This window comes from Rousettus aegyptiacus, unplaced genomic scaffold (genome assembly GCF_014176215.1).
Source record: "Rousettus aegyptiacus isolate mRouAeg1 unplaced genomic scaffold, mRouAeg1.p scaffold_m13_p_3, whole genome shotgun sequence".
Taxonomy (NCBI): Eukaryota; Metazoa; Chordata; class Mammalia; order Chiroptera; family Pteropodidae; genus Rousettus; species Rousettus aegyptiacus.
The window spans coordinates 124,657,866-124,675,479 of NW_023416306.1; the positions used below are offsets into that span (position 1 = coordinate 124,657,866).

General features: G+C 36.1%; 1 protein-coding gene across 5 annotated transcripts in view; it reads left to right on the forward strand.

Moving 5' to 3' along the window:
- The window catches only part of UNC13C (unc-13 homolog C), a 620,140-nt gene that overhangs the window by 546,732 nt on the left and 55,794 nt on the right, over window positions 1-17,614 (forward strand). For all 5 annotated transcript variants that reach the window (XM_016153676.2, XM_016153674.2, XM_016153678.2 and 2 more), the window contains 2 exons: window positions 1,765-1,821; window positions 6,508-6,588. In XM_016153676.2, the coding sequence (XP_016009162.2) occupies window positions 1,765-1,821; window positions 6,508-6,588 (138 nt within the window). The remainder of the gene's footprint in view (window positions 1-1,764; window positions 1,822-6,507; window positions 6,589-17,614) is intronic.

The following is a 17,614-nucleotide window of genomic DNA, read 5'->3' on the forward strand; positions in this document are numbered from 1 at the left end:
TGCTAGTCAGTGGGTGATAAAATATAAATTACGTCGAGTTTTGCTTCATGCCATTAATGTGTGGTATAATCATCGATAGCCTACATATGAGGGTAGCCAAATCAAATATATAAACACACACACCTTATTCTGCTACAAAAATGCACAATATATATCTGTAATACCAGTCAGCAACCAATAGGAGAATGATGTCAGTATAATCTGGAAATTGGGTTGTTTATATGAAAATTTTCCTAGGTGAGAGGCTCTGGAATAGAAAAGCTATAAACATAGAAAAGGAGAACAGTCAGCTTGGCTACTACAAAGGTGGGAGCCCTTTCATTCCTACTTTTATAAAAAAAAATTAAGAGACAGAGAAGGGCCCACTTGCCCATAGGCCTTCTATCCAGAAAGATACACCTTGCATGGTTCTCACACATGGCAGGCTGCCCTTCCCCTGTGCTCAGAGCTTCACTTGTGTGGGTATTGTCTCAGCCCATAATTGTACTCTATTGTTCTGTTGTTTGGTTGGTTTTCTGTTGTTGTTGTTGTTTGGGTTGTTTTTTTTTTGGGGGGGGGGGGTTGGATTTTTTTTTTTTTTTTTTTTTTTTTTTGCATTTCTAATGATCCTTGAGGAAGTCACCAGCCTCACTGAGCAAAATGCAAGCTGTCTAAGTTGTCTCCCAAAGTAGCATTTATTGTTTTTGACAGTTATTCGGTAATAAAATTATATGAGCTTTGACTACATTGTCCACTGCTATTTTCCCCATGAGCCCTACTATTTCTAGCATACAGTTTTTTAGAATATGAGGTTTTTAAAGAATATATACATGTGTTATAGCAGAAATGCTATATATGACATTTCAATTTGGATATAAGTTTTCCCCTAGGACAGCTTATCATCACCTCAATTTCCTTTAGTATTGAGATCCCCAAGTATGAAGTTGTCTTATATATCCACTCATTCAGTACCTGTTCTTTGAGCTTCTGCTATGTATTAGGCACTGTGCTAGGTGTGGAGACAAAACATGAGCAAAATTAGACATGATTGCTGTTCTCATTAACTTTGTAGTCTTTAATTTCCTAATGAATATACAGATTTCCACTAAAAAATGGAGACTGTTACTCCAAAATGGCTGATTTTACTTACCGTGAAAATAGTCTAGGCTACTAATGAAATTAGCCAAATTTAGTACTTCTGCTGTCACACTTACCAATAGGCATGCCTCTGGTTTTTCATTCCAGTAGTGCTTTGGATAGTTTATTTCGGTGTTTTTCACTCTTCCTAGAACCTTAGGGTTCCAGGAAAAGGTTCCAGCCGAGGGTGGAGGAGTCAAGGGCATGTCTCTGATTGCACAGCTTTCAGAAGGAACAGCTCCACCTTCTTCAGCTCTGTATCTTGAAATTTTGCATACACTGATTTTGGGAAGAAATGGAGTAAGGGAGTTTGCCTCTAATGAAAATGAATTAATAAAACTTAAAGATCACAGGTTTATCTATATGCCAAATTAAACTGGCTACATTAGCAGCAACCTATTTAGTAACTTCGACTTAAAACTTTCAGAAGTGGGATACCTATAAGGACAGTTATATTGCCAGAAGTTCTAGATACCTTTGACCCAATCTGTAAAATAGATCAATTAAAGGCATCTGGCATAAAAATCATAGATATAATAAGGAAATAAAACAAATTGTCTATTGTTCACATTTCTACTATGACTATTACTAAAGATCTTAAAACTGAGTCTTCTCTTTTTTTTCTTTTTTTTTAATGTGTATCTCTAGGGACCCCAGATGATTTTCATTGCTGCTAAAGATCTTGGACAGTTATCCAAACTGAAGGTAATAATAAAAAAAAATTACTGGTTGTCTGTGAAAAGTATTGAAGTAACTACAGTTCTGCAAGAAACCATTCTCCCACCAATAATGATGTCTAACATGGCAGGATAAAGAAGATGTGTGTTTGTGATCTCACAATCTGCTTTAAGGATGAATCAGGTCAAAATATATGAATAGAATTTTGCTTCTTTATTCATTCTGCTATATTTCTGATATTTCCCATTCGGTAGGACAACTGGGAATTTTTGACTTTATGTTGTAGCATTAGGCATTACTGCTTTTGGAGTAAATTAGAGAATATATTTTCTTTCATGTACTAAATTGACTTTGTATGAATAATGGCAAAATGGAACACTTCATAGAAATCCAGGAAAATCTAGAGAAGTCTTACACGCAAAAAACTTAAAAGAAAAATGAAACTCATTAAAGCAGACTTTAAACTTGTCAACATGTTCAACTCCATTATAAAAGAGAATTTGCTGACTAAATAACCTGCCCTTTATTATTACTTGAGATTCACAAGACTCTGCAATTTCTGTTCCACTAGGATTGAAACTTGACTGGTTAAAGTACACATGTGCTTCTGTGACTGGCTTATTTCACTTGTCATAATGTCCTCTGGGTCCATCCATGTTGTCTCATTATGGCAGAATTTCCTCCTTTTTAAAGGCCTAATAGTATTCCATTGTATATATACCACATTTTCTTCATCCATCTATTCATTTATCAATGGACCACATATAGGCCAACATTGTGCCTATGTCAAAATGTTGTTTCATTTCTACCTGTTAGAAGACAGTGTAGCATGGGGGTAGGTTACAGACAGAGACTACCTTGATTCCAGTTCTACCTCAGCTGCTTCCAACTATGTGATACTAGCCAAAGTATTTAACCTTTTTAATCTTCAGATCTGACATCTGTAGAATGTGGGAAATGTTAATATTTGGTTTATAGGACTGTTGTGAGGATAAATGAGATGACGCATACATTATCTTTGCATAGTAACTGCAAGAACTGCCGCCTCCCACGCACAGGAGTTATCATGCCTTCTTCCCCAGCTGGCAGCTCAAAGTTAGGTAGCACTGGGATTGTTCTGTTTGTACAACACAGGGGGCGGATAAATTTGACTGTGTAATTACTTGCCAAGATAAAATAGGTGACCTATAATTTTGGAATCCTATTTTATTACCTACATTATTCCCCTTCTAATGGAAAAAAAAAATGCCAATAATCCATTTAGAAGACAGAACCATTACCTAAAATGGTTTCTTACAGGTATTCGGTGATGTTGATAGTTTGAAGGGAAGGTAGAAGATAGATATCATTGCCAAACTATTGTTTCGTATCTTGGACCTCTATCTCTTTCTTTATTCCTCTATTACCTCTCTGGGATTTCTAGTTTCTACTTTGAAAAATGGATTTATACAATGTTAAAGTTTCTCATATGAAACCATGAAGGTAAAACATCATAGTATCTCATTACAAAAGAAATGGATCTGGCCATGCTTCTAGCATCTCTGTGATATTAGGAAACATTCCATCTCCCCGAGCTTCAGTTCCTAAATGAATTGTTATATCAGCTAGAAATATTTCAGTTTAAGATGATGAAAAGCCATACTACATAATCAAGGAGGGAATTTATTGCTACATGAAACTATAGAGTCCTTGAGTAACTCTGGTTTTCATCACTGCTTGATTAAAAACTCAAATGATGTTATGCGATCCAGTCACTCTCTGTCTCTCAGCTCTGCTCTCTCCTTCTCTGATGTATTGCTGTAACAGACCTCCTTTCCTGCTTATAAAATGGTTGTCTCTGCTCTATATCTAACATCTTTGAACTTGAAATCCTGTAAGAGAAGAATTCACCCACCTTGATGCAAGAAATTCCAGCAAAGTCCACTGGCGCATCATCACCTCTAATGAAGTGTTATCACCATTCCCAAGCCAACCACTGTGGCCTAGAGAGTAACATATGCTACTTGGCTTAACTCACAAACCCACGCCTGAGCTGGGGATACAGTCAGCCTTGTTGAAATCTTATAAACTCTGTGTGGGATAGAGACTGGCTCTCCACAGGGCACATGCATGCTAGTGGGAAAAATGAGAGGCCACAGAAAACACAACAGTTTATGTCCCTTTGCAGCCCCAAATTTTTTCAAGTCAATGAATTATCTTTTGATTGTAATAAACTAAAAGCCTTTTATTATGAATAAAATGTCCAAATTATGAATAAAAAGGTTATTTTATCAACACTGAAATAATCTGTAGGACTAAAAATAGAATCTTGTTATTCATAGGTGATGGAAAATAACTTAGTTCTGTATCATATTTTTCTATTACTGACCCTTGTTTTTTTAATAAGTTATTAGTCCATTTAATTACTGTTTGAATTACAGAACAGTAAGACTTCAACAATCATATGCAAAAACTTAAACATCTAGCCATAATAATGAAACAAAATTTTACAAAGCTATTTTCCCTTATTTTACTAGAATGTTACTACCAAAGGTTTTTCGTTTGGTTGCTTGTTTTGTTTTTTTCATTTTAAACCATAGGTCTTTATATTTTTTATATATATTAGTTTGGAAGCAGGATTAATCCACTGGAAAAGTGCTATTTCAAATAATTGTACTGGCAGATAAATTTAGAAATCCTATATAGAAATATTAATGATAACCTTACTTAAAAGATCAAGGAAAATAGAACAATGAGATAACTATGGTTTGAGATTAACTCATAAAAAAAGGATTTATTCAGTAGCCTGACATATCCTTTATTACCTTGTTCTTCTGGGACTCCATAATATATGGATATCATGTATATGTAACTTATTACTATTTAATGAGATCAGATTTATTTGTCAATTTTTTTAATAAGAATACATCTTCATGTTTAGGTAACATAATATCATAACCAATTAATAAAAATACCTCAGAGACTATGAGTTTACTTTAAGCAACTTATAACTCATTGGGTAATAACTCATTGCTAATCTCTTTCAAAGACTCCCCTTGTTTGAATGGGCTACTGTTAAATCCCAGAAAAATTATTTCTAGCAAGAATTATATTTTTTCCAGCACCAAATCTTATTTATTAGCATCTATTAAAAAATGTGACCACGTAATAAAGTCAAGACCAATAAAGCCAGAGAGATTTATTAATATAAAATATTTGTGTGTACTTTCCCTAAAGTATTTCACTTTATAATTCAGCAATCATTTCCCATTATTCTTTGAATCTCAGAGGGTATTTAATATTCCTGTTTAAAAAATATTAAATGAATTCATGTGTTGGTGTTGAAATCCTTATATCAGAGAAAGATGCTGTGAGATGTAGAAGTGAATACTATGGATGCATGAAGCATTATACCATGGTTTCAACAATATTCAAAGGAGTATGAATATATGTAAGCATATTGTACCCTACAAGATAAGGTGAAGTACAATTCAATTACTAAAGATATATTGAGTGCCTAGCAGGTGATAATTGCCAAGATAGGTTCCAAAAGTCTGCAGAAGTGAGTAAGAGATAGAGATTATTTTAAGGAAGTTGTGACATCTACTAAATAACAGAATAAGGGCTACAATTGAAGGAAGAGCCGCTAGTTGTGATTGTACAATCTGTGAAATGCACAGGGTGCCTAGCTAAGGGAAAGAATGATGGGCGAAATGAAGCCATGTGTGCTGATATGGAGCCATGCTCCCTAGAAAAATGAGACACCTTTTATGACTGCCCAAAGGCACTGATCCATTCATCAAGCCATGTATTCTCAGAGGTGTGTCCGCCCACATGGTCTTTTCCTCTAATTCACACAAAGGCACTTTCAGAAGTTAGAATTTAAGTTCCAGGAGAGTAAAAGTCTTTCTTTATTGAACAATATGTCTGAATCACCTGAAACAGTACTGGCACATAATGTGCTCATAAATGTTTGATTCTTATTGACTAGAATAGTGGCAGTCTTGAGAACACTGCATTAATTTGGAAGGTCAGGAATTTTTAAATTTTCTCTTAGAAAAATTTCTGTTTCCTTTATTATCATATTCAGTTTTCTACCATCATTTCCCTAAATAAGCTTTGAATGATGGATCAAGAAAGTCCACAGTGAACAATGAGGAAAATTCATTGTAAAATATGGGCAACAGTTCTAAAATGTTGAAAAATGAATTTAAAATATTGAAAATGTCCAGACTCAAATTCAGTTAATTCTTCGGGTCTTTTCCTAGTAATGACTAAACATTATGGGAATCCAAGAAAGAGAATAAATTGGAGGCATTATAAAGTAGTCTTTATCAGTAGTTATTGGGAGAGACTAAAATTCACCTCTTAAATCCCTTCCATAATTAACTTTCCTTAGTGTTATAAAACATAAAGCAGAGAATTAAGGATGAAAAAGATTAGATACACACATTTTCCAGGTTTCTCTCTTTTTTTCTAACATTAACTTATAAGTGGGGGAAAAAAAGACACCATACAAATCAAGTACTGCCCTTTAAGTAAACATTTAACATTATTTTTTGGCAAAATGGATATTTATTAAATATATGACAAAATTATTAAAAAGCGTCCATTGAAAGAAAATATTTCAAATAGAAAATGTTTGCACATGGGAATTATACATACTTCATTTGAAAATAGTTGTCAAACAAATAAACTGGTTATTTTATAAGCAATTGTAAATCTGTTTTCCAGGAGCACATGATTAGAGAGGATGCCAAGGGTCTGACGCCAAGACAGTGTGCCATAATGGAAGTGGTCCTGGCTACTATCAAGGTAAGGGTATAAAGCCCCTGGATATGCATACAGACTCCTTTTGTACCCTCAGAGAAATGTACCCCAGATACACATTAGTAGAGCTGTGTTATCCATGGATATAGTAGACAGTTGTATAGATAAACATCCCCCGAGTATGTCAGATTTAGCCCATACTGTTTCCTTATCATATTCAGATTACTCTGCCTTTATGCTTCCCTCCTTTGTCTATCTCTAAAAAAAAAAAAACAAAACATATATATATATATATATATATATGTAAAACCCATGTCGTAACATGTATTTTCAAAAAGAGACATATCCTAATTTTTTCTTATGTGTTATATGCTTGTCGAAATAATGTTCGAAAGATCAATCTTCTCCTCTCAATAAGCACAATAATTTAATTTTCTGCTAAAAACCCAAAGGCATTGCGTTCTGTGCATCAATTTTTCATAGGTTAACCAAAAGTTGTAGTGTGGGCTAAATGTGTGCAGATCTCTAAATTTAACTTAGAAATTCTTTGTTTTCATAGCTTCCTTATATATTTATATATATACATTTCATATTTACATGTAAAAGTCTATATTAAAGAGTGAAAATTACTTATCTTCTAAATTTAAACGGTGTCCAATGTTTGCACGCTTCTCTGAGAGGGAAGCATCTATTATCCAGGATGTGTGAACAGTATAGCAAAAAGTGTCAGCTGCCAGGAGCCGTTTTCAAAGCACAGAAGTGTCTCACTGAATAGAGACAGACATTACAATGGTATTCATTAAAGCAGTGCTACCTGTATAACAATTGGACACCTTCACAAAACTGTCACCTCCTGGCTTTTGTTTTGCAATGCCCGCATTATTAAGAGGCTATCTTTGGCTTTTGCAATGTCAGAAACTGCAAAATGAAATCTACAAAGTGAGTTTTGTAACACCTGCTGAAAACTGGGGAGTGCGAATTTAGGCAGTGAGACTACAGAAAAAGTTTCTAAAGATACAGCAAGAATATTGTCTGGAAGACTGGAAATTTTGCAAAATAATTTTAAAGAAAAATGGAAAACATGAAAAAGAAATACAGGGGAAAAATGCAAAACCAGTTTTTTTAAAAAATTATTTTCAAAAATGGTTTTTGAAATGACCGACTTTTGAAATCATAGCAGCACTAATACCTATAAAAAGGGAAATGCTAGTAGGAAAAATAAGAACTCTCAAGCGCACCATAAAGAGGATAAAAAGTAAAATTTTTAGAATCTGAATTCAGCTTTTCATGGATTTTATTAGGTCAATGGATGACTTTAAGAGAGAAAGGAAAATGTGCTTTGTGAAAATAGGGAGTGACATTCAAAGTATCAACAGACCTGGCCCCTGGCCCCAACCGCAACATTTCTCTGATTCTTTTTGATCAAGACACATGACCACCATCTGTAGTCTGAGCTCTGCTGAAACTCTGAGACAGACCTGACCCCCCCTCCCAAAAAAAATACCCCCTAATTTACATCTTGACAGCTCAACTATCCTGTCAGTCATCTGTGATGATCTTTTAATTCAGCCTCAGCCATAAAACACTTGCCTTGCTTTTTAGGACTTTCCTGGTGTCCCAGATCCAATAAATCGATCTGTGTTATTATCTTGTTCTTCTAATACTGGACTCTGACCCTGGTTCTCCTGAGCCTCAGAGCCTGAGGTCAGATCTCCAGTTCCCCTATTACCCAAGTTATATCATGCCAACTCTTTCTCAGGAGTCACCATGCTAGGCCTCTTGTACCTGTTGTTAGACTCCCTTGTCCCTGTGTTCTGCTCACCTGCCAAGGCATTCACCTGATATCTTTCAATGGTTCTGTCATCAGTTAGCCAAAGCTAGGCCTCCCTTTATCTTGTCTGCATCAGAGAGTTGCCCCTACTGACTGTCTTACCAAGCACTAATTCTGATGTTGACTGCAAAGGAATTCAGGAGAAAGAGGAGTACTATTAAATAATTGTAACCCCAATGTCTGCCTGGAGCCCAGCAAAAGGAACACTATAAGGCAAGCAGAGACCTCATTAGAGAGGTGGTCTTAGAAGTAGCAGATGCTACCCAGACTAACTACCAAAGGCTGCCAAAAAGATGCGCTTTAGTTTCTCTTTAGCTCGATTTAAATAAACTGGGAGTGAGAAAAGGAGGAGAATGCTACTGAGTTTGTAGAATATAGACTGAAAGAGTGTTTTTCATTTTTTCCAATATCCTTCAGGTGTGTACATCACCTCTCCTCATCTTTATAATTCTCCTGAGTGTTAGATAGGTCAAGAATGATCATTTACATTCTGTAGACGAGAATATGGAGGCTCAGGGGTTGAACTTTTTGTCCAAGGCCACGGAGCTGCTAGTGATTGGCACAGCTGAGAAATAATTCCAAACTCTAAAGTCAATGTCCTTGCTCCTATGTCACATGTCACTAGACGGTAAGAAAGTGTGGGTAAAATGTAGCAGGCCCAAATGGATGATAGTTCTTCAGCTATCAGTTCTTTCTAGATTATAATGCCATAGTTCACTTATTTAGATTATTTCTTAATTACTTAAAAATAATTTAAAATCCTTCAATCTCTGCACAAGTATTGATAAAAATATTAAACTCTCTTAGGTAATGAAATTTTTTCAGATGATTCTGTCATACTAGTTACATGTAGTTTCAATTATAAGTCAAATACTTAGAATATGGTACAAGTAACAGAAAGTGACGTACTGCAGCTAGCATGGTTGGGCTTTGAGACATTCCATTCTCCTGCCAACTCAGTCAAATCAGTAATATTTAAAAACAAAAGTAGAAGGCAGCAGCTATGAATGCGGCAGATAGCTAATAATCAGTATGTGTAAGCTAATAGATGTGCTGGTTGGGAAACTCTAGTTCGAAGGGGTCCTAGTTTAGCTTTTGACTCATAGACCATGCCAGGGAGACTCAGAACTGCTGTGAGATTGCCCAAAAGGTGGGTTTCTTTCAAATAGAAACAGGAGACATTTTGTTTCAATAGGAGGTACTCAACTTGAGCATGAATCTCCAGACCTAAGGAAATGCTTATATCTTGAACAATCCTCAAGTTATTTTATGATGAAGTTAAAAAATACCCCCCCAAAAAGCTGGCAGGTTTTATTTTTCCCAACCTTCCAAATTCTCCTGGAGCATGTGTTATTTGGACCTGAACATGATGCTCTGCAGTGTATGCTGCAGATGTATTCGATTTCATGCAGTGGCAATACGGAGGCTTAAAAATGATAAGCATGGACTAGGACCCTCTAGAAATCTACATTTCTTGGTATAAAGGAAAGAATTTGGACCAAATATGAAGATCTATTAAAATATAGCTTTGGAATTTACCTATTACTTTCTTAATCCAAATAACACCATTTCTAATAATCAGGATCCCAGACAAATAGCAGGATTTGTGACGTTATGCCTCTGAGGTTCTTACTGTGGCTAAAGTCCTACCCATTCTGCTATTTGTTGTTCATGAGGCAATTTTGGTGGCCACTTCTCAGCATCTACTTTTTAAAAAATCATTATTAGTATAGTGTTTGTATTATTTAAAATTCAGCTGCTCAGAGAAAGAACAAAGTACCCTACCTAGTTTGGAGTACTATACTTCAAAAATTATTATATGAAGATTTACTGTGTATAGAAAATATGTTGAGCAGTGAAGAGGTGTCTAGAGATAAGAGAGAACTTGCTCTTAGGAACAAAAATATCTACTATTGATAAAATAAAAGAGATGTGAACAAAGTGCTGGGAGTGTGATAAGGCTACTAAATTCTCTTTAAGGAAACACTTCCTAGAGAGGCAGATTTGGAGTTTAAGGGATAAATTAAGGGGAGAAGTTATTGTAGGCCAAGAGAAAAGTATGAGTGAAATGACAGAAGATGTGGGTAAACCTGAAAACTTCAAATAGTTTATTGTAGAGAAACAGAGCACGACTGGTTGAGCATCATAGAGAATAAAAGAGCAACATTGGATTAGAGCCAAAATACTGAGTCTTAAACATCAAGGTAAAGAATTTGAACTTGAGTTTGTTGGAAGAAGGAAGGGAGTAGCTTAATCTGATCTGATAAAAGGGGATTCCAGTTATAGTAGAAAATATTTTTTTAAATATCAAATAACTTTCTAAAATAAATCACAGTTGATAAAGACAGGTTATTATTATTTTATCTAAGTTTGCAAAATGAATTATCTGCTTGACTTTACTAAAATTATGATTCAGGTATCATAAGGAAAAAAAAAATGACGATAGGAAATTGCTACCAAAATAGTATATGTAATCAAAAAGTAAATTCTTCTTGCAAACTTGTGAAGAACCATTAGCATGCTTCCCATCAGTCAGTAAAAATAGGTTATAAAATATCTTCAAATATATGACAAATAGAGTTGAAGAATTTAGAGAGTTAGTAATTAGGATTTTAAAAGGACTGTCTTGCTAAGCATGCAACAATATTTATCCTAATTTAGCAGTACTATTTTTTTCTCACAAATTACAATCAGATCTGAAGTGCTTTATTTTTCATTTTTATGCAATTTCATGAAGAATACAAGAAACAAAAAAAAAATCTCTGGATATTTTTCAAGATAAAGAAAATGATACTTCATACATAACTCTTTCCAACCCCCATTCAGATATAATAGTGCTCCCCACCAGGCACCCGTACATTAGCAAAGCCAACATATTATTGTAAAGGGTGGAGACCTTGACAAATATCAGAAAATGAATACAAGTGCAAAAGTAATTAAACTATTGGAAACTATATGGGAAATCATACCACTGACCATTAGAATATCAGAATAGTGGGTGATAAGAGAGCAATAGGAACATGGGTGTGCAAGTTACTGTGTTCTCCTATAGGAATAAAAATAGAGTTTAAGGGATTATTGTCAGAAAATTAAATGTAATCACATATAAAATAATTAAAACAGTTCCTGTCATATAGAAAGCACTTTATGAATATAACTAACATACTGCCTGAGAACTGGTTTATTTTGGAGGAGCTCCTTTCTACTAACCCAAGATCCCATATACTCCACTTCAAACTGTTCCTTTTTTCCCCTCCTTTCTCAATAAACCCTTCATTTCTCTCAGTGAAGCTAACTATTAAATCTGATTCTTTACCCCAAAGCAGTAGTTCAGGTCCTTAAGGCTTTGCCTTCTGGCCTTTTGGTTTCCTGGGCACAGCATCCTCTCTCTATAGGGTACAAATCCCCTAGGATTCTTCAGTGTTTTCTGAGACTCCCCTCTGGGAAGCAGTGCCATTCCTTTTCTCAAGGAGTTTCTGGTCTAGATTAAAAGATGGAAAAGGCAAATTAAAAATTTGGTCATGATATGTGTTAACTTATAAAACAATATAAGAGATGGAACAGGGTGACACAGATGGTAATCGAGGGGCATAGGTAAGAAGTGGTAAGGATTTAGAGGAGTGGGCAACCTGTATGAACTCAAGAGATCAGGAAAAGCCAAAGGAGTGGTCTTGATGGGGTGAAAGAGAGTTCACAGGCTGGATATGAGAGATATACTTTTCTTAGAGGAAAACTCATGACTTAAACATAATCAGGAAAAAAAGATTTCACCATGGAAAGGGACATGGCCAGAGGGCTAGGAGTCAGTAACTGGACCATTCTATCAACCAAACTGGATTTAATTGGAGGTTTTCATAGTAAAACAATGTAAAATGAGGTTACAGGAAGTGTTAGAGTTGAAAGTACAGAGGTCCTTTTGCACTCTCAGTGGGTTCTTTAAAACAAGAGCCATTTATAATTTTGAAAATATATAGCATGCTAAAAGTGACATGTTAGCAATTGAAATTTTATGAGGATGGGCAAAAAGGATTGAATAATTCAAAATTACAGTCACAGAGATCAGTTACAGTCACTTAATGCATAAGATGATGAGGGCTGTCGCCAGGGTTGGTGGCCTTAGGAGTAGAAAGTGGAAGATGGAGGTGAGTGACACAAGAAAGGCAGAGTCACTGGAATTTGGCAACTGAAATTAGGGCAAGATTAAGGGAGGAGCCCAGGGTGCTTCAAGGTTTTAGCCAAGTGGTTGGGAAAGCATGGTTCCACTGAAGAAAATGGCAAATAAGGCAGGAGGGTAATTTTCTTATTGCCACCTTGGAGTTAGGTATGGTGGCAGAAACATGGAAATAAATATTCAGTAAACTACAGGAGACAGGGGCTGGTGCTCAGGACACAAAGCAGGGCTAGAGTATGGAGAGTTATTCTACCAATTAAGTGTATTTTCTTAGAAGTAGGAAGAACTTTACAAAGTTGTTTCAGATAGAGTAACTCGTTTCATTTTTACCACACCACAGTCAGACACCGTGGATATTTCTATTCCCATTCTACAAATGAATGAACTGATGTTCGGTGAGGTTAAATAATCGATGCAAAAATTGCATTGCGCAGAAGAAAGCTGAAGCATCACATTATTTCTAGCACATTTTAAAGTAAAGGGCAGAGTCAAAAAGGTGAAGAGAATTCTACAATCTCAGAATTGGGAACGTAATCCAACATCTTCCCTCTTCGGCTCATACAGAGATACCAGTGTTGTCAGCTCTGCGTTGATACCACTTCTATCCTTTGAAACTACTATAAAATAATTCTACTTTTTTCTATATGATAGTCATTCAGACATCAAAGAAAACGATCATGCTATCCCAAGCTTTCTGCAGCCATTTATTAAATAAAATGTCTTCTAGACTTTAGAAAATTCTACTCATCCGCCTTTGAATGCCTTCTAATTTTTCATGCTTCCTATAAATGATGAAGCCTAGGAATGACCCTAATATTCCAGATTTGTTCTAATCAGCCAGCAGAGAATGTCGTTACTCTATCACACCCTTTGTCTTGACCTGTCTACCTGTATTAATGCATGCTAAGATTTTATTAGCTTTGATAGTTGCGGCATCACTTATTAAATCACGTTGTACTTGAGAGCAAATAAATCTTTATGGCTTTTAAAATTGTACTGATGTTAAGCTAAGTCACCCCCATTCTGAAGTTGGCAGTAAATATTTTATCATGACTACAGGCCTTTTTCTTTGCTCTTTCTCATCTGATCCTATAAATGTTCACCCACCATTCCTGACTGCCAAGACCTTTCTGAAGCCTGATTTTGTCATCCAAAATAATGATTTTAAGCTTTGGCTCATCTGCATATTTGAAAAACACACTTTCTGCCTTTGTCCAAGTCCATATTGAAAATATCAGACAGGACAGGGCCAAGGGTAGGGAGAATGTCACCCAGCTGACATCCTGATCCTTCACAGTACTAAAGAGCCATCTCCTCCATGGTCCTCTGATTGAAAGTCCTTTCTTGGGCTTTTCTTGAGCAGGAAATGACCTATCCCAACGTGTTATTTTGCCGATTATTTTCTGCAAATTTTCCCCAGTCTAAGTAAAACATCTGAACAGATCAAACTAGTGGTTTGGGGATTATACTGCAAGTTGCAGAGGAACAATAATAAACTGAGTCATAGTGTTTTGTTTAGAACCAGTGGAGAATAATCCACTTTCCACATGCATAAGGGAAACATCCAGAAGGCTTTAAAACTTCACATTCATAAATTTCCCTGTAGTATATAATTCCCCTACAAAATACTATAACTGATGGAGGTCAATTCAGCTGCACTGAGCTATGGGTAGAAGGTTTTAATAGCTAAGACATTCACTCCCACACATCAGCCCCACATTTAAATCCTTCAAACTGAAGGATATAAATACAGAAAAATACAAATTCTACTCTCTTTCTCCTTTAGGGAATCTTTCAAAGAGTCAAAACTGAATGTGGAATCACTAAATGACAAGGTTCTCATAGTTGACTACATTTTCTTTTCTCTTGATTATCTGTGCTGGTGAGATAAGCAGATTCATGCTCTTGGGAGCTGTTGCCCAGGTTCTGAACACAGTGTGAAAAGCTTCCATAAAGTAGCATTTCATCAAGGTTGCATGTGCATAACCATGGAAATTATCTCCATTGCTCTTGGAGTGAGGAGCCTATGGCATGTGTTATTTGTCTTTGTTGGCAGAAAGGAGACTTTTATTCTTAGCATCTTGCAACTTGTTTTCTCTTCTAACATTGCTAACATGTGTCTGGGGTTTGTCTTGCAACATCTATTATACAGTGCACCCCAGAAGATAAAGGTATTACTTCTTCTCCTACAAATTTTCTGTTCCTGTCCTGTTAGAGCCTTTAGCAGAAGTCACTTCTGTGTCATAACCTAAAATTCTGTGGAGACCCTTAGGTTTTCCTCAGTAACAAACTCTTCCCGTATTCATGTTTTCACTATACGATTAGTCCCCCATCTTACAGAGACCTAGAAGATAATGACTTCATAGTAAAATCATGTCTTCCTATAAAATTATTTTAGGGGGCTCAAGAACAAATCCATACTTTATGCCTTCATAGTCTAACTCTAGTTCCCTTCTTCCCCAAAGCCTTCTATGCCCTCAGAAATACTTCAATTATATGATGTCCAGTCATATTCTTCTGTTGTAGGATTTCCTAAATCATAATCCATGGAATATGCGTGCCCCCAAGTGTGTTAATAAGTGTCCTGCATGCTTGATGTTCTGTAGCCACATGATTTTAAGAACCGAGTACAGAGTCCCCCCTTATCCATTGTTTTACTTTCTGTGGTTTCAGTTACCCTCAGTCAACCACAGTCCAAAAATATTAAATGGAAAATTCTAGATATAAACAACGCATATGTTTTAAATTGGACAGCATTCTGAGTAGCCATCCTGTAGAATGTGAATAATCCCTTTGTCTAGCGTCTCCACACTGCATATACTACCCACGCATTAGTCACTTAGTATCTTAGATCTTGGTTATCAGATAAACTGTTCTGGTATCACAGTGCTTGTGTTCAAGTAACCCTTATTTTGCTTAATGATGCCACATTTACATAACTTTTATTACAATATATTGTTATAATTATTCGATTATTAGTTATTGTCAAACCCTTACTGGACCTAATTTATAAATTAAATTTTATCATAGATAAGTATATATAGGAAGAAACAGTATGTATGTAAGGCTTGGTACTATCTGCAGTTTCAGACATGTACTGAGAGCCATAGATCTCCCTGCTGATAAGGGGGGACTACTGTGTGTTAAAGAAAGGTTCAACAGATTTCCTTACCACAGAGAGTCTCAGAGCCTTTAATATGATAATAAGCATTGTGAATCTTTAAGACTAAGGTGTCATCTCAACTTTTCCAGGCTCTTCTACTGCCTAGAGACAATTCGAAATTTCCAGGCAGCACAAGTGTTATGATGAGAATAGGATGCTAGTAGCAAAACAGTACAGTTTAAACTATACCAAAGAAATATCTTGTGAGAACTACAAGAACTTCAATTATTCTTAAGTAGTGCTGAAACTCCCAGGGTTTCTCTTGGTTACCCAGGGAGATTGTCTTCTTCCTCTAGTCCACTGTAGCCATGTATCTAGTGGCTGCTGAAATTTAAAATGGCAGTGCTGAGAAACTGATAAACTCCAAAGATGTCACCTGTTTGGAAAAACTCTATTGATTCCTTCCCCCATAGAATTATATGCCTCGCTCATCTGTATTTGAAATCATTTTTCTTACACCTGCAGCATATGAGGGTGGAGCCTGTCTTAGAAACATAGGGCAGGAGAATGGATTTCCTTCCGGAGATCCTGCCTATTCTTGATTCAGTTTATCCCACTGCTCTTTATTTCTAGGGTGAGTTATTTCATCTGATGGCTCTGTTATCAATAATCAGGTGTTTGTGTTGTATGAGTCTGGGCTCGGCCCTTGGATCCCCCATGAAAGATTTGTATAGAGGTCCAAACCTGGAAGAAGGAACACAGATCAGAGAAAAGCAGCAAACAGAAGTGACTTTATTAAGTAAAGTAGGCTGAGTAACCCCTTGGACATTCTTGAAAATGAAAATTTCATTTCAGTGAAAATTGAGTGCAATTAGAAATTGGGGATCTGACTTTTTAGGGGCCATAAGTTTATTTGTTCTCCTGTCCTTCCTACCTTGAAAGGCACAAATTCCATGTTCCTTCTTCAGACCATCCTGATTCTGGCTGAGCCATGTGCCCGTATATGGGCTGTCATACGCCCACATTGTGGGAACTGTGAGGGTACGCTCAGTTAAGTAATTTTACTGGTATCAGTCTAGTGCCCATAAAATAAGGTCATATAATTGTCATCTGCAGTTAACTGACCTCAGGTGAGCCAAGGGGAGCGCAGGGAAGTGAGTATTACCAGGTACTTTGTTGTGTACGTTCTTCTCCTGCACAGTCTCCGGGCCTCGTTAACCCTTCATTGTCCCTCTCCATCCAACTCATACCTACCTACTTACCCTGTCAGCTCCTTGGTTCATTACATAAACACACCTCCAGATAGCACCCCACCACTCGTCTAGGAGAAACGTCAAGACCAAACTAAATTGTCTGCTCTCAATATATCCATTTAATATATTTCCACCATAAGTATCATACCATGTTTTCTGAAAAAAGGAACTATCATATATTTTTTATCTACCAAGACACCTGAAACAATTCTGGTGTCGTTCTCAATAAATGCTTTCTACTTGTGAAAATACTTCAACATTTTTACAGGAAGATTCACGTGTAGGATAGGTTTAAATATTATATCTTTGTCTCCCTTAAAAAGTAAGAAACTACTCTCTCCATTTTTCTGTGCCTCCTCTTCATAACCATACATATCTTTTGCCAGACTTGTGTTCTCAAAGTGCACCCAACTAAAATCAGCAAATGGAATTTTTTTCTCCTTAGGGAGGGTGTAATTGGAGCAATCTTTGTTCATATATCCCCATTGCCTACTTTCTCAAACCTACCACCTGAATCTTCTCTACTACACTGCCTACAAATATGCAGAATATTATTCTACATCTCCCTTTGAATAGGGGAGAAAATTGAGACAGTTATGATTTTTTAGTTCATTGACTTGTTTTAGCTCGGAATTTTTTGAGTAGTGAAATAGAGGGATGACACATATCCATTTAAGAGCATTTATTAGTTATTTGTTGAGCTTCTTCAAAAT